The following is a 19,098-nucleotide window of genomic DNA, read 5'->3' as shown; positions in this document are numbered from 1 at the left end:
GTCTTCTCGTAAAGCGCAAACAAACGTTTGATACTCAGTTGATTCCAGGTATTAGCATGTTGCTAAGCTAATGGCATTTAACAGAGCACTAAAACAGAGACTATGCAAATATTGAGTGGAGTTTCAATCAATACTGGAGCTAGCATGTTGCTAATACTTAAATAATGTGAACTATAGTTAAAAGAAATCTTGAGGAATAATTAGAATTTGATGGAACCGTTTTTTGTATATTGCAATGCCGAGCTAGATCTACTTATTCAACTTGTCTGCCATGTTGGATATTGTAGTCAATTCTGAGATTGCCTCATCAATTAAAGATGCATAAAAATGTCATGTTGTGATCTTTAAAGCTTCCTCAAAAACAGTGCTCTTATTCGGTTTCAGTCAGATTTCTGCTTTTTAAAGAGAACTGAAATTATGTGCTCTGTCCCAAAACAGAGACCATATTTTGAGGCATCATAGCCATGTTTCCGTCATGAAGGTTGTTCAACAAGGTAGGCGACTTTAATTGTGCTAGGATATGTCATTTTATTTATGGTTTAGACAGCATTGCATGTATCATTGCATCTCAGAATGCATTGTGATGAGCTCAGCTCAGTGCAAAATTTAATATAAGATGGTGGCTTAAACAGAAAAATTAAATTAAATTAATTTAATACTAAAAAGTTTGATGTGTACTTTGTATGACAGGAATTGTTATGCTAACAGTACCGCATTGTTGCTTTAGCAACATATTAGCATAAAACTCCATTGAAATCTATTGCAACTTAACTTTAGAAATTTAGAAGGAACATACTTTAGTCACAAGCATGTAAGGCAGTGTGTGCTTGTCTGTGTGTTGTGGGTGTGTATGTGCTGTTCCTGTGTGTTCAGTTTAGGAGTGGGGCCTCCGATAACCACAAGGACCTCCTAAAGGCTAACACCTCACCCGGGGCAGATAACGGAACAATAGCTGGGGGCGGTATATCATCCTTAGTGAACAGAAGGCGGAGGCAGTGCTAACGCTCCAATGTCACTTGTTTCCCAGTGCTCTGTATTAGGGTGCTGCTCCTAGCCATCACATTAAATACATGATTTGTGTCTTACTGTGTTTTCTAATATGTTTTTTCTTGAATCAACTGAGATTTGGGTGTTGTCTGAATCTCTGTGACAGTGGTTGGGTTTGCAGTTTGTTGTGGGTTAAGAGCTGTGGTTTTGCCTCTCATGTTTGGGTGAAGCGTTACACCCTCTTGCAGCTTGCAGGTGGGCAATGTGCTTTGCGGCCAGCCGCAAGATTCCACCGAGTGGCATATTCTCTGGCATGAGAGCCTCTGTTTCTACTGAAGCATGTTTGTGTAGAGGAAAAATGGATGGAGTGAGAAATTAACTCCTCTTTTGTATTTCCTTATTGAAAACGATTACATCCTGTTATCATGTTCAACCCATTCTAAACGGAACTTCTAATCATTGGTCTTTCTTGCAGTTGCAGTAAATTCTCATCTGTTATTCAGCTAAATAACAAAACCATTGCAACATATACATCCTCACAATTCCACAACATTGTGCAGTATATCACAAAAATCGGATTATTTTAATTTGGTAGGCATCAGTGAACACCTTAGGCTCTCTCTATTGTTGAGTCCTGAAACAGATGCAAATAATGGATTTCCTGTTATTTATTAGCTGTGGTTAAATGTTTACTGAAGGTTTTTAATGGAAGGACCCAGAAAGAATGACCATTACGAATGTAGGCAAGGTAATGTGCCACTAATAGTTATTGGGGTCACAGTTTTGTCTGTTAAAAGCCCCAGATGATCTGCATTGTGCGGCCTGTTGTTCAGAAGCTATTTTGTACTTGTACATGATCAGTGAAATGAATAAAAAAAAAAATAAATAAGAGCTCTAACTGAACATTCTGTTTCTAACTCTCTCACTTTTTCTTTTCCGCAGTGGCCAGTGCCATGAAACTGAATCCACAGCAAGCCCCATTATACGTAAGTGTTGCATAATTTTTTTATGTTTATGTGTTTCATTCAGTGTGCATGCTAGGTATCTATTGAGAGGATGTGTCTTTAATAAATTACCCCTAAAAAGATGTATGCGAATTAATCAACCTTGGTTTTTAGGCAACTTGTTGACCATCCTGACCTATCCCTAGTTGATGGAAACTTCCAATGAAATGTTGTTGTGCCAAGGCCTGCTCAAATTCTTCATGTTAGGCTGAATCAGCGTGTTCTAGTCTTCGTTTAGGGGGGAGGGTGCTGGGTAATTATGTTTTTCTTTTGTTTGGTGCTGACCCTTTTAATTAGACTTGCTTAAGGCATAAGAAGCCCATATGTCAGCAGGATGTCTAACCGAAGACACCACAGTACTTTCAAATCTACGGTGAGGACCGGAACAGTTCACTAAAATAAACTGCACTACTTGAACAAATCAGGCCATGCTTAAAACAGTTTTTTGTGCATCCATGGTAATGTCAACATCCTGCCATGGATGTGACTTTGTTGACTGGTTAGGAGACGCAATTAAACAGACGTACAGGGTCTAAAATTTAGTTTCTGGCATACCTGCTAATTCTTCTATAAATATTTATTAATTTTCATTAATTTTTTTTGTTATGTTTGAACTGACAGTCAGGTGATGATTTTTTTTTAACAATCCTTTATTTATCTCATTTGGCGACTGATGAGTGTAAATGTTAACTCTGCCTGCAGACCCTGGTAACAATTAGGGACCAATTCCCACTATTAACTATTTAAAACATTTGGTATTCATCAAAATTAATTCAAGCAGTGAAATGCAAACTCAGAATATGACGCAAACCTGCAATAATTTAATGTCAAATAACACATGTATCTAACATAACACACTAATTTCTTCCCATAAAAAGTAACTAAGTAACATAATTAGTTACTTTTTTAGGGATTAAATGCAAAATTGTAATGCATTACTTTTAAAAGTAACTTTCCGCCACACTGAAGAGGACCGCCTTAATTTTTTTTTTCCTACCAGAAAAAGATGATATCAAATATGTAATTTGGGGTTTAATGGTATAGTTATATGTCCTTTGTTATGAACTATGAAGCATGTCGCATATGCTGCTATGATTCACCATAAATGAAGCACACAGCTGTGGCTCAGTGCATTTGCTGTGTTCGTGTGTATTAGCATGTGTGTGGTTAAAGCTGCACATGTGGTTTTTCCATGTTTAGCAGTTGCAAGTGGCTGACTTGATGAGGCATTGTATTGTTTATTCTCAGGACGTCTTGATGAACTCACAGAAGTCACAAATGTCCTCAGTTTCTTTGCATATTTTAATGTACATTTTAAGGTTGGAAATGGTCAAATGGAAACAAAGTGTATATTGTAAAGCAGATATCATGCTCCTAACAAAACTTGACACATTTGAATTTCACCCCTCATGAACTCTAGAAATCCTAAATCCTTTTGTAGTTCTTTTGGTGCTAACTAGCATGTACAGTGGTTTGCTCTGGTTGAAGCGTTACTTTTTAGCTAGCCTCATTTTGTAGCAAATTTCTTTCTGGAAAGATTCTAATTCTATTTTTTTTAGATTATTATTATTATTTATTTTTTTTGTGGTAATTTTTATGTTTTATCTACACGACCGCTACAAAAATGAATGACTGCTAGATTCATTTTCGGGTAAATTTTTCTTGGTAAGTTCCTAAGTTTAAGCTACTTGACAACTACAAAAACTAACACAAGCTAAATTAATTTTCTAGTTCAGTTATATTGGTAGGTTTCTAAATTTTAGGTATATGATGGCTACAAAAAAAAAGCTAGATTAATTTACAACTTCATTTTTATTAAGTTTCAAAATTTTAGCTAAATGGCAGCTACAGAAACAAAGAAATGCTAGATTAATTTTCTAAGTTTTAGCTACTTGACAGCTACAAAACAAACAAAAACTAGATACATTTTTAATTTTGATTTTTACGTTTTATCTAAATGACCGCTACAAATACTAATGACTGCTAGATTCATTTTCGGCTTAATTTTTGTTGGTAAGTTCCTAAGTTTAAGCAACTTGACAGCTACAAAAACTAACACAAGTTAAATAATTTTCTAGTTCAGTTTTATTGGTAGGTTTCTAAATTTTAGCTAAATGGCAGGTACAGAAACAAAGAAATTATAGAATAATTTTTGTAGGTTTTTCTTTTTCTTTTTCTTTTTTAGCTACTTGACAGCTACAAAAAGAGCAAGATTCCTTTTAGGGTTAATTTTTGTTGGTTTAAGCTACAAAAACTAACACAAGCTAAATTAATTTGTGTAGTTCTGTTTTATTGGTAGATTTGTAAATTGTAGCTACATGACAGCTGCAAAAAAAAACATAAGCTAAATTCATTTCAAATTTAATTTCAGAAGTCAGAAAAACAAAGCTGGAGAGCCAACATCTTGTACTATCTTTAGTTTATAAGTTTTAACCACATTATGGCTACAAAAACAAACAAAAGCTATCCTCATTTTGTAGCAGTTTTTTTTCAGACACATTGTTTTTAATAATGGTGGCTTGAAGAAGGACAGAACTTTTGTATTACGAGATAGCAGGTGTAGAGACTCTGTATTTTCATGGTTGTTGTAGAAGCTAATGTAAAGGAGCGCCCTCTGTTCAACACATGACGTGGGCTAATTTGCTCTCCTTAATTATAAACAGAGGAATGGCGGTTTTGGGTTTCTAAAGAAGCAAAGACATGTCATGAAACATAAGATGCACTTTGAAGTTTGCTTTTGCACTGAGACTTGGTCTAAACTTGTTCTGCTAAATTTGAGCTAAATGCAAGTAGCTAAAAGTTGCACGGTGGTCTCCAACTCCCACAGTTCTCTTAGACGAGGCAGCTTACCAAGTGTTGTTTTAAGCACAGGGCGAAAAGGCCATGCACACCTCCTTGGGCACATTGACTTGCGAGATCCTGAAATAGACCAACGAAGAACCAAAGTATCAACAGTACTTTGAGAACCCCATGAGCCCGCTTCAGGTGCCAAAAATGCTTCCTGACAAAATGGATCCTATATTCAGCTAAGCCAAAAGATTCTGAGCAAGATTAATTTGGATTCTGGGTATTTTAGATCTTTTGTTTTGAAAATCTACCAAGTATTAACACACATCAGCCTTATCTCCAGGCCTGTATGTGGCTTTAATGATTTGATGGATTGGAAAAATCAACCTTGAATCCTCAAAATCCTGTTTGTTTATAAGACAAAATGACCCAATAAACACAAAGACCATTATCTTTGAATCTGAATCTCCATGTCTTATGGACACAGTTGACACAGTCGCCAGGGTGGTCTTTGTTTCAGTTGTTTATGCTCTCGCCTTTGGCACTTATCCTGGTTTGGCACCTGCTATCCATATTGGGCCGCTGTAGTCTAAAAGTGGCCCATGACTGACTTTTGCATGTTAGCAGTAAAAATAAAAGATATTTACATCCAAATAATTTTTTTTCTGGCTTCTAATACTGATCTAATGTCAGTAACACATTTCTAGTGGCCTACGTATGCGTCATCAATAAAGTGTGGGCTTTGTTAGCCTTGGGACGTTGCAGTCAGATTCCTAAGCTTTATGCATGTCGCTTAGATCAAAGGGTCACCATTACTGCTTCTCATGCAAGTTGGTAATATGACCTGGCCATAAAAAGCCCTTCCCACACCCAGGGATTCAACCAGTAAGGAAACAAACTTTCTTGTGATGTCATTTGTGGCCTTAAAGTCTAGCTTTGCTTTTACACCTTCACCTGCTTCTGTAGTTGTCACCATAGCATCAGGAATAGGAGATTGGGTGTGTGTTAACAAGTGTATAATGTTGGTAATGTAAGTTTAGAGAATAATGTTATTTTTGTTGGCAATATTTTTGTTCTTCATAGTTTGTCTTTGACTTTAAAAAGGATAGTTCACCCAAAAATGTAAATTCCGTAAACCCGTAAGACCTTTCTGTCACAGTGTCTGGTCTGTGTTTCCCTAGGTGTCCACTAGTGGTCTCACTTCCCCACAGTCACCCCACTGCAGACACTACACTTCCCACAAGCCTTTGTCCCATTCATCACTGTCAATTGCACTCCACTTTCTGCTGTCTCCACTTTCATAGTGTTCACCTGTCCATATAAACCAGCCTGTCTCATTCTGTTTCATGGAGTCCTTGTTTTCCGTCACCCGGCTTTCTCATGTTCCCCAAGGGGCGAGGAACTCGACCGGAAGTTGAAGTCGGGTGGGGGCTGCCATCTTTTAGCAGAACTTCACTTGCGTTAGCATTCCCATTGACTCCCATTCATTTTGGCGTCACTTTGACAGCGAATAACTTTACATCTGAGGCGTTTAAAGACTCTGTTTGTCCATTATTTATTTCTAAAGATACACGGCAATGTATAAAGGGCTCCATTACCTTCTATGTTACATTATGGCCCCGTATAAACAGTTTTTGTAAAAAATAGGCTAACGATTGCGTCATAACCACTCGGCTCTCTGTCGCATTACCGTACAGACAGGAGGAGAAGCTCGCAGGCAATTAACTTAATATGGCGTACTGGCGTTACATTTTAAAATACTATACAAAATAATTAATCAGAATACTTACTCCTGCTCACTCACGACAAATAACTCCCCGCTCAAGCTTGCCGTCTCTGCAAGATTAACCATGGCAGTTTGCACGCACAGCCACTTAGAAGATTTACATCTGGGAGACAGGTTGCTGACGTCGTCAAGCTTCGTTTGAGTCTGCGCGTCAGAAACGGAAGTGCTAAAAAACGCTATAACTGGGCTTCATTTGTCTCAATTGAGTTTCAATGGGGTCGCTGTGTCCATTTCTTTTACTGTCTATGATGTTCCCTTGTGTTTTTCTTGATTGTTGTTTCTTGTTTTGGACTGATTTATGTTAATGACCTCTTGCCTGTTTTTTGGATTTGATTTTGGATTACCCCATTAAAACACTGCATTTGGATCTCTCGTTTCCTGTGTGCATTAGTGACACTTTCTTCATCTTCGGAACACAAATTATTTTTGGAAAAAAAACAAAACAAAAAAACTTTGCATTGACTTTGCACTGTGCATGGTCAGAAAGCTTTTGGATTTCATCAAAAATATCTTAATTTGTGTTCCAAAGATTAACAAAAGACTTATGGGCTTGGAATGACATTCATTTTTGGGTGAACTATTAATTTAACAACTCCTCTAATTAACTTTAATTTTTTTTTATAAATATATATTTTTGTATTATTTAAATTTGTATTAATTGTAAAAATAAATAATAATAAAAACGGTAATAGTAGCTGTAGTTAATAATAACAAAATTAACCCTAGAATACTTATTTATTTAGACAACAACAATAATAATAATAACCTCAGAATATTGAATTATGGATTATAATAATAATAATAATAATGATAATAATAATAATAATGACCCCAGTGAATGAAATGTAATTAGTTGTTTATTTTTTTATTATTTAATTTATAGGTGTTTGTCAAAAGAATAATACCAGCAAGAGTAATAAAACCAGAATAGTTAACTAAATTCATTTTATTTTCTATTATTATTATTATTAATAATAATATTATTATTTATATTATTATATATTATGTTGCTTTTGTTACATTAAATCCTATTGAAATAAATTAGTATTTTAATAAAAATTTCAAACTTTAATTTACAGAATAAATTTATGTTAATTAATAAAATTGGTCTGATGTTGAATGGCAACTCATCAGATTTTAATATTACTGTGTACCTTAACTATAGAAATATCTTAAGATTTTTTTTTTCTCCAGACCTAGAGTGCACAGGAGTTAATCTCACTGTGAGGACTTGTCTCCGAATCACTCTGCGGCTGTGATCATCGTCAGCCAAAAAAAGCAGCTGACTGGCATTTGGCAAGGGCACCATGTGGCTTTTGCAGCCTGGCCAATGAAAACATCTCTCACTAGGATGTCCCGCTGCTTGCGTCACGCTCTAAAGGCCCTCTGTGTCAGACAAAACTTTGTGGCTTAGAATAGTAGCTAGGTAAATGCAGTGTGGGAATGCTAGTTTGTTACTTTGGTTTAAGATAGTATAAACATTCCTTCTGCTTAGACAGCCCTGTCAAACTTATGTCAAGCCACTCTTTCTCTTGTTTATTTTGTATCTTATGGTGGTACTTCTCTCTCATTTTCACTCTAATAGTCACATTCTCATTCACAAGCATGCTATAAATAAGTGACGATATCTAAGACGGCGGATATACTTTCTTCTCGTCATGCCTGCTGATTTGTTTCTGGTGTCAAGTGTCGGTGACACAGTATTATATACTGCTTGTACAGACAAACTGGGAGTTATATTCCAGGCCAAATGAACAGTTTAGTTTTATTTTATTTTTGTCTAGTTTGATTGTTGCTACTTGCTATCTATCTATCTATCTATCTATCTATCTATCTATCTATCTATCTATCTATCTATCTATCTATCTATCTATCTATCTATCTATCTATCTATCTATCTATCTATCTATCTATCTATCTATCTATCTATCTATCCTTTTTTAATGTAACATCAAATAGGTCATTTAAATTGTTTGTCAATAAACATTTAGGTGAAATCTAATAAAATTTATTTAAATAGGTTTCTTTGATGTTTGTTTTTTTCTTTTGTTTTCTGTTTTTTGTTTTGTATGTTGTCTTGTTGTTGTGGTTTGTTTTGTTTTTGGCGTTTTTGTTTGTTTTTGTCTTGCTTTGCTTTGTCTGTTCACATTCCAGCCAAAAGCAGGAGTTCATAACATATCCACAATTCTTTCAAGAGATATATTATAGTAGTTGTCTATGCCTTAGATTTGTAAAGTATGTCAAGAGTAAAAAACAGTTTCTCACATATACTTTTATGACCGTAAAGCTATAATTATGAGGGTGGGGAAAAGCTGATGACTGTTTTTTATTTCAGCATTTGTTGATATGTATATAGTCTTCGGTTCTGTCGCTGCTTTCTTTGTAATGTAATGCGTCTCTCTTAACGGACAGGTGTTGATGCCTCCCTGTTGTTTGAGGATCCAGTAATGATGATTTATACAAGTTAATTCTTTGCGTTGTGTAATTTTCTGCACCCACAGTCGATTGAACACTTTATCAGTCCTACTTTTAGTTTTTCGAGAGAAAAAGAGAAAGACTTCTTAGTCCTTGATTGTCGCACTTCCACCATAATTTAAAATGCAATTGTATTATTTTTAAATATTTAAGCAATAATTTTTTAAATATTTTTTTCTCTTCTATTCAGGGTGAGTGTCTATTGACTGTCCAGCTCTGTGAGGAAGAGTGTGTCGAGGATGAGGACGATGTAGAATTTTACCTGCTATTCGCCGGCTCCACCCAGAGGCACGTTTCCAGCACTTTGAAAGTCAGCCATGTCACGTTGCAAGCCGTGTGCCCAGGTCAGTATTTAAAACCCCAACGGTCACACAACACATTCCGCGTACAGTATTTTATCAGTGCTTGATAATTGTTAGCTTCTTCCTGGAACCAAACGCTCATTACCTGCAGAGAGCGACTCATTTACATTCCAGTCATGCCAGACCTGGTCCAGGCACTGCTTGGCACATTGTTGCTTTGCCCAATTATTCACCCACAAAATTGTCCCGGTTACCACAGGGCGACCTCTGTATTACTGCACTGAGCACATGCTTGAGCTGATTCAGATATTCCAGTGCTGCTTCTGAAGATATATGGACAAGCAGTAACTATTAATGAACAGACACATTCTTGCTTTAATGGAGTAATATGTTGAAAGAGGTGGAAGAAAATATAACCAGAGTCTACAAATATATACACTTTTTTTTTTTTTTTTTTTGGTGCAAAAATAGACTTGTCTGGGGACAGCGAGGGTGGATTGTTTTTCTGTTTAGTATAGTAAATATTTATAAACTATATATAAATATATAGTAACTTAGTAATATTTATAGTTTTTACCACATATTGTCCGAGGCCTAGTGGAAGAAGGTTTATAAAGGTTATTTAGTTTGTTTGATATGTTTAAATTGAATTTATTTTATTTCATTTTATTTTTCCAAAAGATAGTAGGGGAGGGTTTCTGTTTTTTTTTTGTCTTTTTGTTTTTGTTTGATTTGTTTTATTTTTCATGTTTTTGTTTGAATATTTTTATTTAAAAAAAAAAAGGAAAATCATGACTTAAGAAATCATTTGAAGAATTTGTATTTTCATTTCATTTGACCCTGGGTAGTGGGGGATGGTTTCTTTTTCTGTTTGTGTTTGTCTTTTTTTGCTTCATTTATTGTTTGTTTGTTTAATTTATTTTTCATGTTTTTGTTTGTTTATATATTTAATTTGACTTTCAAAACAAAAAAAGTAGTGGTCTAAGCAATACGTAAGAACTAGTAAGCATTCACATAGCAACAACCTAGAACGTACTACCAGCCGCTTAGTGATGCCCTAGCAACCAACTAGAACACCCTTAGCAACCGTCCATTAACAGGCACAATCCATTACTGTAATTAACTGAAGATTTATCTTGTAACCCATAATTTTGAGACATTTTTGCTTTTAGTGGAACCGGTAGCATTGCGATCTTATCTTGTTTTGCAAAGAAATAAGTCAAAAAATTCAGAGTCAAAAAAATTTCAAATTTCAACCGTAGCCCCCGAGCACTTCCACAGAGGGTCACAGTAGATACAGTGTTATGGAATCCAGCTGAGACTTTTGGCACCAGTTTTGTAATCACTACTCTGACTGAGCACTTAAAAGCTTTTCAGCAATGCATTAAGAGTGTATGAAGAATGGCCCTACTATCGTTCGCCTCAGGTGTGCTGCTGTTGGCCCGCCAGGATACACTTTCAACCCTCTGTGTCTCTGCTGGAGGTTCATACTTTCGGTTAAATCCAAATGTTTGGCTGCTAAAAGGTCTTTATCGGCAAAACTGGCTCAATTGCTTTGAACCCAGATGGATGTCCCACTGAGATGTTTTGGACAAACCAAAGTTTGTCAGTGTGGATGTGTGGATCTACACATTGGGGGTTTTCTGCGTTGACTGAAAAGTCGCTCACTTAACCAACTCTGATTTTGCGACACTTGTCGTAGTGACTTCTCATAACTGTTGTAAAACAACACAGGCCTCCTGGCAGCCCTCACGGTGAAGTTCTAATGGTTTATGAATGTTGTTTTTATAGTATGTCTACATGTCTCTGGCTGTTTTCCTCCTTGGAAATGAGTAGTGTTAATGCAGGAACATTTCTCAGTAATTATATCTATCTCCACTCAACCATAGGCGCTTAGTCTCCTTTTTGTCTGTTGATGTGTAGCTGCCAAAATATTAAGCTAGATCTTTTTCTTTTTTTTAATCAGTTTGAAGATGATTTAAAGGAGACCTCCCTGTTTGATATGAGATGCATAGTTAGTTACCTTAGTCACAATTGATTTATAGTTGAGAAAGTTGTGGAAATGTTAGTGGGTGGTATAAATATTTTTTATAGTCTGAAAGCTGCACCAAAATATTTTGACTGGAATTTGAGTTTGAATTTTAAAGAGCTTCATACTCAGAATTGTGATCTTACAGTGTACATTGAGCTGTGGTTCTCAGGCTTGTAAAGCAAGTTGAAATCCGACTGTGTTCCCTGATTTTCTAATCATACATGCATACATACTAGAGCTGTAATCGGGCCATAAAAGTTAGCCCCGACAGGACCCGAGTCCGACAAGTACATTTTGATTGACAGCTTTTTAAAAGCCCGAACCCAGTGGTCTCAAACTCAATTCTTGAAGGGCCACAGCTCTGCAGAGTTTAGCTCCAACCAGCTCCAAATCACACCTGCTTGGAAGTTTCTAGTAATCCTGAAGACCTTGATTAGCTGGATCAGGTGTGTTTGATTAGGGTTGGAGCAAAACTGTGCAGAGCTGTGGCCCTCCAGGAATTGAGTTTGAGACCAATGCTCGAACCCGTTTACAGCCCGACATTATTCAAATGTGAGCACACTTACAGCTCTTTTGCCTTTTGTCAAGAATGAGTCATTTACACATGTTTTAACATAATTTATTCATAACTAACGTAGACTAGACCACTTGGAAGTTGGAATAAAGAAAGTCCTCTGTGACATCTTAACATCTCAGCACTAGACATAGGCAAATTTAGTCTATAAATAGACCAACGCACCAATAAAACAAGTCTTTTTTTAACAAATTAAATTAAGATACATTTTAAATTAAGATGGGTATTTTGCAATTACGAAATTAAGATAAGGCTATGCCGGACATTTTAATAAAAGAATAATGCCAACATTAGTGTAAAGAATCTTTCCACATTATGCATTTAAGACTCAATGAATATTTAGTTATCAATTGAAAAACCTTTACTCACAGAGATCAGGGCTAAGCCTAGGCTACATGTTTTTGTGGAGGAAAATGATTGAATCCACTGTAGATGACTTCAGTGCGTTCCTGTGCTCACCGATGGTGCGTAATTATTCATTCATTATTCTCATTATAAACACGGTCAAAACCTTTCCACACCTCAGACTGTGCTGTAGATGCTGGTGCAACCAAAACATAATCGCCAGAGACAAGCCTCAGTTTCACCTACTCAGCATCCATTTTCGCATCTTTCTCGAGCTAATCGAAACACATCACATGACCACTTGGTTACCTCGCAAACCGGAGCGCAAGCCCGAGCCCGGCCCGAGCCTGCATAAGATTATATAAATTAAGCCCGAACCCGACTGAACCCGTCGGGTACCATCGGGTCCTGTCGGGTTCGGGCAAAATCTTCAGCTCTAATACATACATGCATGAAATTAAATACTAACATTTTGTTTCCATCTATGTTGTGCTGAGAAATATACTAAGCTTTGTATTTATTTATTAACTTATTTATAAATAAATACATAAATATATTTTTTTGCTATCTATTTGGTTCCAAGGGGTATACCAAGCTTTATTTATTACATTTTCTTTAGTAGTATATCTTGTGGACATCATCAAACTCGTATTTAAATTATTTATTTATTTATTTTCATTTTTATCTGATTATTTACAAATAAATAGATGTATAAATAAAATCGGGCTGCTATGTATTTAGTGCCAAGGAATATCCCAAACTTTATTTATTACATTTATACACTTTTATTTACAATAATTATTTTTCCATTTTTTAATTAAATATTTGTATTATTGAATTTTTCATTTATTTATAAAACATTTTATTTGTATTTATTAGTTTATCTTGTGGACATCAGCAAAATCACAAATGCATGACAAAAAATAATATCTTTCTGTCCAATGTCTTTTTTTTTTTTTTTTTTGTCTTCTTACAGCTCATGATTGCAGTGAAACTGTGCGGGTCACACTGTGCCAGGCCCGGCCCGGGGGCTCAGTGGACCCTGTGGCTGAGGAACGCTTCCAGTTCGTGCAGGACCTTGCCCTGGACATGGCTCAGTTCCTGGTGAATGCGGCTGGGAAGACAGAGGGAGCGTTACTTCTGGACGAGTGTCAGATCCCCCTGAAGGAGTGTGAGAGGTTGGATGATACTCTGGCTCTTGCTCTTAGACATCTGCCTCTACCGGCAGGCTGGAGCGTCCTGGGCACAAACTTGGACACGGACACTTGCACAGGCTTGGGAATTGGTGAGTAGGCAATGTTTTTGAGGTTTTCAAAGTACACAGTTATACTAAAACATTGGCTCCAGGAGGGCCAATGTCCTGCAGAGTTTAGCTGCGACACACTTGCCTTGGTTCAGGTGTGTTTAATTAGGCTTGGAGCTTAACTTTTCAGGACAGTGGTCCTGCAGGAGCAGGTTTGGATACCTCTGGACTAAAACAAGAAATATTGCATAGAGTAAAATCTCTGTTTATGAGACTACTTGTAGAGAAAGGGTCGCACACAGGTTTACACACACACAACTTTCATCTCTCTCTCTCTCTGTCTCTCTCTTACTAATTCAAATAAATGTGATCTTCACTGCATCTCTCTGTCTGATTTAAAGCAGGCCAAATGCTAACGAGCCTAAACTGACGAAAATGACCATAATTTGCACAATGGAAGAATTCTCTATTTGTCATATACAACCATTCAAACAAATTCAACCATTTTTTTATTCGGCTATTCGTTGTGGGATAAATGTTTTTTTTGGTTTGGGCTTTAAATTTTACTTTATTTAAAGCCTAATATAAAAGTTTAAAGCCTGTACGGACTTCTACTTCTCTCTCATTCACGTCTCATTCGCACCAGTTAAATAGTGCTTGTAATGCGCATTATTTTAGTCAGTCCTGCAGGTTTCGCTCTTACACCAAAAGCATCTGCACCACCACTTCCCTTTTTTTGTGGAGCGCAGAGTGTCAAATAGCTTGTTAGCCACAAATACCTAAATGAGTGAATAACTGTGCTAAAACATTCAAACACACACAAAATGATGTCAAAATGCCCTTCTTGGTGAGTATGCAGTTAAACAAAGTAAGTTTTGGAATGTTAAATAGTTGAGAAAGAGAGTACATGTCAGGTGTGTAAAAGTATATAGGGTCCATGGAAAAACTTCTAAGGAACAGTTGTCCAATATTCCTGTTGCTGTCTGTCATGTTAAGAAAAGTCGATTTTAGTTTGTATATGCTGTCAATTATAGTTCTTAGTAAACAAAATCGGAACCGTTTTCTCAACACTTTTGCCATCCTGGTTGTCGCTTTGAAAGTGTCTTGTAAATGATTACTTATGACTTGAGTTTCCCTTCCTGCTCACTGATATCCATAGAGTTGTGAATGGTATTCGACAGAGGATCGGCAATCCTGTGGAAGACTTGGCCCATATTTCTTGGCCCATATTTCATAATTTCTGACTTAAGAGCAGAATTTTACTAACTTGCCTACTTGACCCACTCAGAATGGTCTCGTGACCCACCAGTTGACAAAAACGGATGTAAAATACAGTATATAATGTAAAATAATATATATTATATTCAAATAAATAAATTTGGTCTGAGTGAGTGTGAGAGACTTCTTTAAAAACATTTTAAAAATGTGATTCTTATAAGGGCCTAATATTTACTTATTGTTAGAAATATTTATCATTATACATTTTATCTAAAATATATGAAAATATTTATGATTTTCTTTAAATTTTATATAACGATGCATTTTATATATATATATATTATTTTTTTCACAATAATGTATAATGCACTGTGTGACCATCTACATTGTCAAGTGTTTTCAGATGATTTGCATGCAACAAACTTGCCAGCAGAAGTACAGTTGTATTGTGTCTGTTTGTTTTATTGTGTAACTGTCTATCAACCAGGAACTGAAAGGGGAACTGAAAATAAACTTTCGGTAGATGATTATAATATGCAACCTAAACAAAGCCAAACAAAAGATCGAAAAGATATCACATGAATACTAAAATACTGATTGCAGTCGTAAATGACCGAACGCCTTGGGAAGCCCCTGTTTTGTATATCATTCCTAGCTGTAATCCACGGTGCTGAAATATGAGCTTGTGTATATTAAGTGTGCTTGGATGAGTGTGTGGATCCGGCCGATGTGAGAATTCAAACAATTGCACAGTGAGGAATCATTCATCAGGGCAGCTGACGCGACAACAGATTCCCGGCTGTCATGTGACTCAAGCTTGTCCTCTAAATTAGGGACAATCTCTGTCCATGTAGGAGGTGTGGTGAGAGCTGGACCGTAGGCACAGAGAGATAAGGCCAACAAAGGCTAAACAGGCTCTGTGATGTCATAATAAGCACAGGCTTATCTTTTATAAACAGCCTTGGCCTTAAATAGCCAATTCAGTAAAACATCTGAAAGCTCAGTTACCTATTCATGCAAAGTTCAGCACTCTGAGTAAAAAGAGAAAAGACAATTGTAGGTTTTATCTGGTACCTGAGCACATGTTGGTATCGTTTTGTATTTCCTGCAGATTTAGATCAAGTTGCTGTGGACCTTAGATGTAGTGTTTTCTTTAGATCTTGTCTTTAATAAGTACTCTATGGTTCTTATGCCGAATAACAAAACAAAAAAAAAAATTCCTAGAGTTGACCTGTCTGTTGAGGGAGAGGGCGAGCTGTGTAATGACTCCCCAAGCTCTGGCATTTCTTGCAGCTGGCGCTGGGCACCTGGACCGGCCCTGAAACTGGAGCAACCCGCGGGCATCTTGCCCAGTGCGTCAGTGAGACTGTACTGCCAGCAGTCTTCCAAAAGAGAAATTAAGTGCTTTCTGTTTACAAAAAAATTATATTTCCAATGTGGGAACTGGGAATGCCAACTGGGAATTTGCTGGTATTCGTACATGTTGCATGGCACATATAAGATGATATTCATGGAAAATGACTCATTGGATTCTTCTTTGGGATAGTTTACAAAATAAACACAAACTGAAAATAGCGCGACAGCCCCTGACGGCCGACTGAAAATCTAAAGGTCTGTTCCTGTTTCGTCCTTCACTTTGTTACTCCTCCTTTTCATCCTTCCGGAGCTCCTCCATGGTTCTCGAGACCGGTGAGTGGTGCAGGTGTCGCTCATTATCATTCACTCCACCGGCTTTGCTCCACTCCCATGGCCCTGCCTCACCGTCACAAAGATATTTTAGCTGCTTTTCTCCATACAGTGATACTCAGTAGGGACCAATTCAACATTGAACTTTTTTAGACAAAGAAACTGGCACATTTTTTATTTTTATTGTCTGTGTTTATTACTCCTGCGGGACACAAATAAATGCAGGCAGGTTTAGAAAACCACGAGGGTAAGTAAATGATGACAGAATTTTGGATGGGTGGTATAAATATGCCATACTGTATCCCCCTGCAGCCCAAGACTGGTTTCCCACTGAAGCTAAGCAGGGGCTAAGCCTGGTCAGTACCTGGATGGGACCTCCTGGGAAACTAGGTTGCTGTGGAAGAGGTGTTAGTGAGGCCAGCAGGGGGTGCTCACCCTGAGGTCTGTGTGGGGTCCTAATGCCCCAGTATAGTGACGGGGACACTATACTGTCAACAAGCACCGTCTTTCAGATGAGACATTAAACCGAGGTCTTGACTCTCTGTGGTCATTAAAAATCCCATGGCACTTCTCGTAAAGTGTAGTGGTGGTAACCCCGGTGTCCCTGGCCAAATTGCCCCTTGGCGTTTTGTCAATCATGGCCTCCTAATAATCCCCAACCACTTGATTGGCTCGATCTCTCTCTCCTCTCCACTGCAGCCGTTGTCCTGTGGCTGCCATCGCTGGCGGTGGTTGAGGAGAGACCCCCGCACATGATTGTAGAGCACTTTGGGTGTACAACAAATACACAATAAAGTGCTACATATATGCATCATTCATTAATTAATTAATTTAATTAATTAATTCAATTCATTATTAATTCAAATATTTCTGGAATTTGAATATAAATATATTTTTTAAAAGTGCTTCATTTTCTGTGCTGTGGCCTACTATTGTACATTGAGCATAGCACACGTAAACAAATATAAATAAATAACATATAAATGAAATGCATTTTTGATATTTGTTTATTTATTTTAATTTATATTGTTTTTTTTTTGTTCATTTGTTTTAGTGTGATTTTTTTATGTTAATTTGTGGGCGTCAGCAAAATGTATTAATAATTTATTAATAAAGTGTACTTCCAGTCCACTGTGTAATATACACACATTAAATAAAATTAAATACAATTAATTCATGTTTAGAAATACCTGAGGGGGAGATTTTTGTTTCATGTGTTCTTATGGTTTTATAAATTTTTTAGTTTATTGTGTTAATTTGTGGATGTCAGCAAAATCTACTTAATTATTGTTATTAATAATAATAATAATAAAAAGAGCATGTTCATGGTTTCTAATTCTAACATGGGTTTGGGAGACAAGTTACTTGAGTCCAGTATTTTCAGTATAGTGTCATGTCCACTCTTGTGTTTCCAATCAAGACTGTGTAGTGATCCTGATCTGCCGTTCTTTCCTGTGCCAGATCACTTCACCACAGCTTCAAATTGGTTGTTGGATCCTCAGTGGGCCGATTAAACCGAGGGCAGTCTCATTCTCAGCCTCTCATTAACCAGCAAGAACAATCCTTCCTCTGTATCTGTTGCTTTCACAGAGAGCCTCATTCAAGCTTCCTGAACTTTCTAAAACAGCACTCTGTAATCTGTCTTTAAGAAAAACGCCTTCAAATGTGTTCACTTCTTTCACTCAGGAAACCTCTCTGCCTGATTTTTTCTGTCCTCGTTGTAAATCATCTATTGAAATTTTGTTTGCACAAGTTTGTCAGGAGATTCTGTTGACAGAGGTCGAGGGAATTGTGGGGGTGGGTCTAGTTCGAGGGCTTTGCCAGCTCTCATTGGTTCTGAAGTGGCAGGGGGCGGAGCTTAGAGCTTCAGAGCCCCTATGAAGCAGTCAGTGTGGCACTTTCCTGAAGCAGCATTATCAGAAATATGCATTAGATAATAGTGTTTTTTTTTTAAAGGACAAGGAAAGAGATCACAACCTTAACTAAACTATTTCTTTTCCTATAGAACCTGGACCACAAGACACACTTTTGCACTTTGCTGCAAAGCGTGGACTACGCAAGGTAGCACTATTTCTCCTCCAGCAACCTGGGGGAAAGGAGGCCCTCCGACTTCCCAACAAACAGGGTCGTACACCGGCCAGGGTCGCCCAGAAGCGAGGCCATACGCAGCTCCAGAAACTGCTGACGGAGTAAGTATGCAAGAAAATTATATACTTAACCAGAATTATTGGTTCATTTTAAGCAACCCTCTTGATTCCATGGCCCACCATTGTTGAAAACAATAATATATTTCTGATACTTCTGCGATAATGACAATGTGGGTTATTTTGAGAGTTTGTATTTACACAAAGAGTGCCAATATATGTTTAAATAAATAATTATGTAGTCCTAATAAAATTATGTATGTTGTTTAAATAGTATTTTTGCCTTGTTCTGTTTTAAAAGTAATACAAACATAATAATACAGCCTTTCTCATTATGGTCCCTCTGCAAATCTTGATCTATGAAATCTGACCAGATTAATGTCAAGAACAGACTGTTATAAGCTGCAGACTTTATCAAACAGAACGGATGTTGTGACCTTTGAAATGCCTTAAACAATACAGCTTTATCGTATTTGTTGCTCTCAAACATAAAAAGTTAAGTCACACTTGTAAAG

At 36.9% G+C, this 19,098-nt stretch overlaps 1 protein-coding gene across 1 annotated transcript; it reads left to right on the top strand.

The window, feature by feature from the left end:
• Window positions 1-447: 447 nt before the first annotated feature.
• On the top strand, window positions 448-18,762 carry LOC113101066 (A-kinase anchor protein 13-like). The gene is made up of 5 exons (XM_026265525.1): window positions 448-494; window positions 1,930-1,973; window positions 9,230-9,383; window positions 13,269-13,577; window positions 18,445-18,762. The coding sequence occupies exons 1-5, from the start codon at window positions 476-478 to the stop codon at window positions 18,630-18,632; spliced, it is 714 nt and encodes a 237-aa protein (XP_026121310.1). The 5' UTR covers window positions 448-475; the 3' UTR covers window positions 18,633-18,762.
• Window positions 18,763-19,098: the final 336 nt, after the last annotated feature.

Source organism: Carassius auratus, unplaced genomic scaffold (assembly GCF_003368295.1).
Source record: "Carassius auratus strain Wakin unplaced genomic scaffold, ASM336829v1 scaf_tig00217457, whole genome shotgun sequence".
In the NCBI taxonomy this organism is placed as follows: domain Eukaryota; kingdom Metazoa; phylum Chordata; class Actinopteri; order Cypriniformes; family Cyprinidae; genus Carassius; species Carassius auratus.
The sequence above is the reverse complement of the archived record's forward strand: the minus strand, read 5'-3'. Positions and strand labels throughout refer to the sequence as shown.

Bases quoted from the DNA above. Each gene is read 5' to 3' on its own strand.
- LOC113101066 (XM_026265525.1), top strand. The intron at 9,384-13,268 runs GTCAGTATTTAA...GTCTTCTTACAG, and splicing joins GTTGCAAGCCGTGTGCCCAG to CTCATGATTGCAGTGAAACT. The intron at 13,578-18,444 runs GTGAGTAGGCAA...CTTTTCCTATAG, and splicing joins TTGCACAGGCTTGGGAATTG to AACCTGGACCACAAGACACA.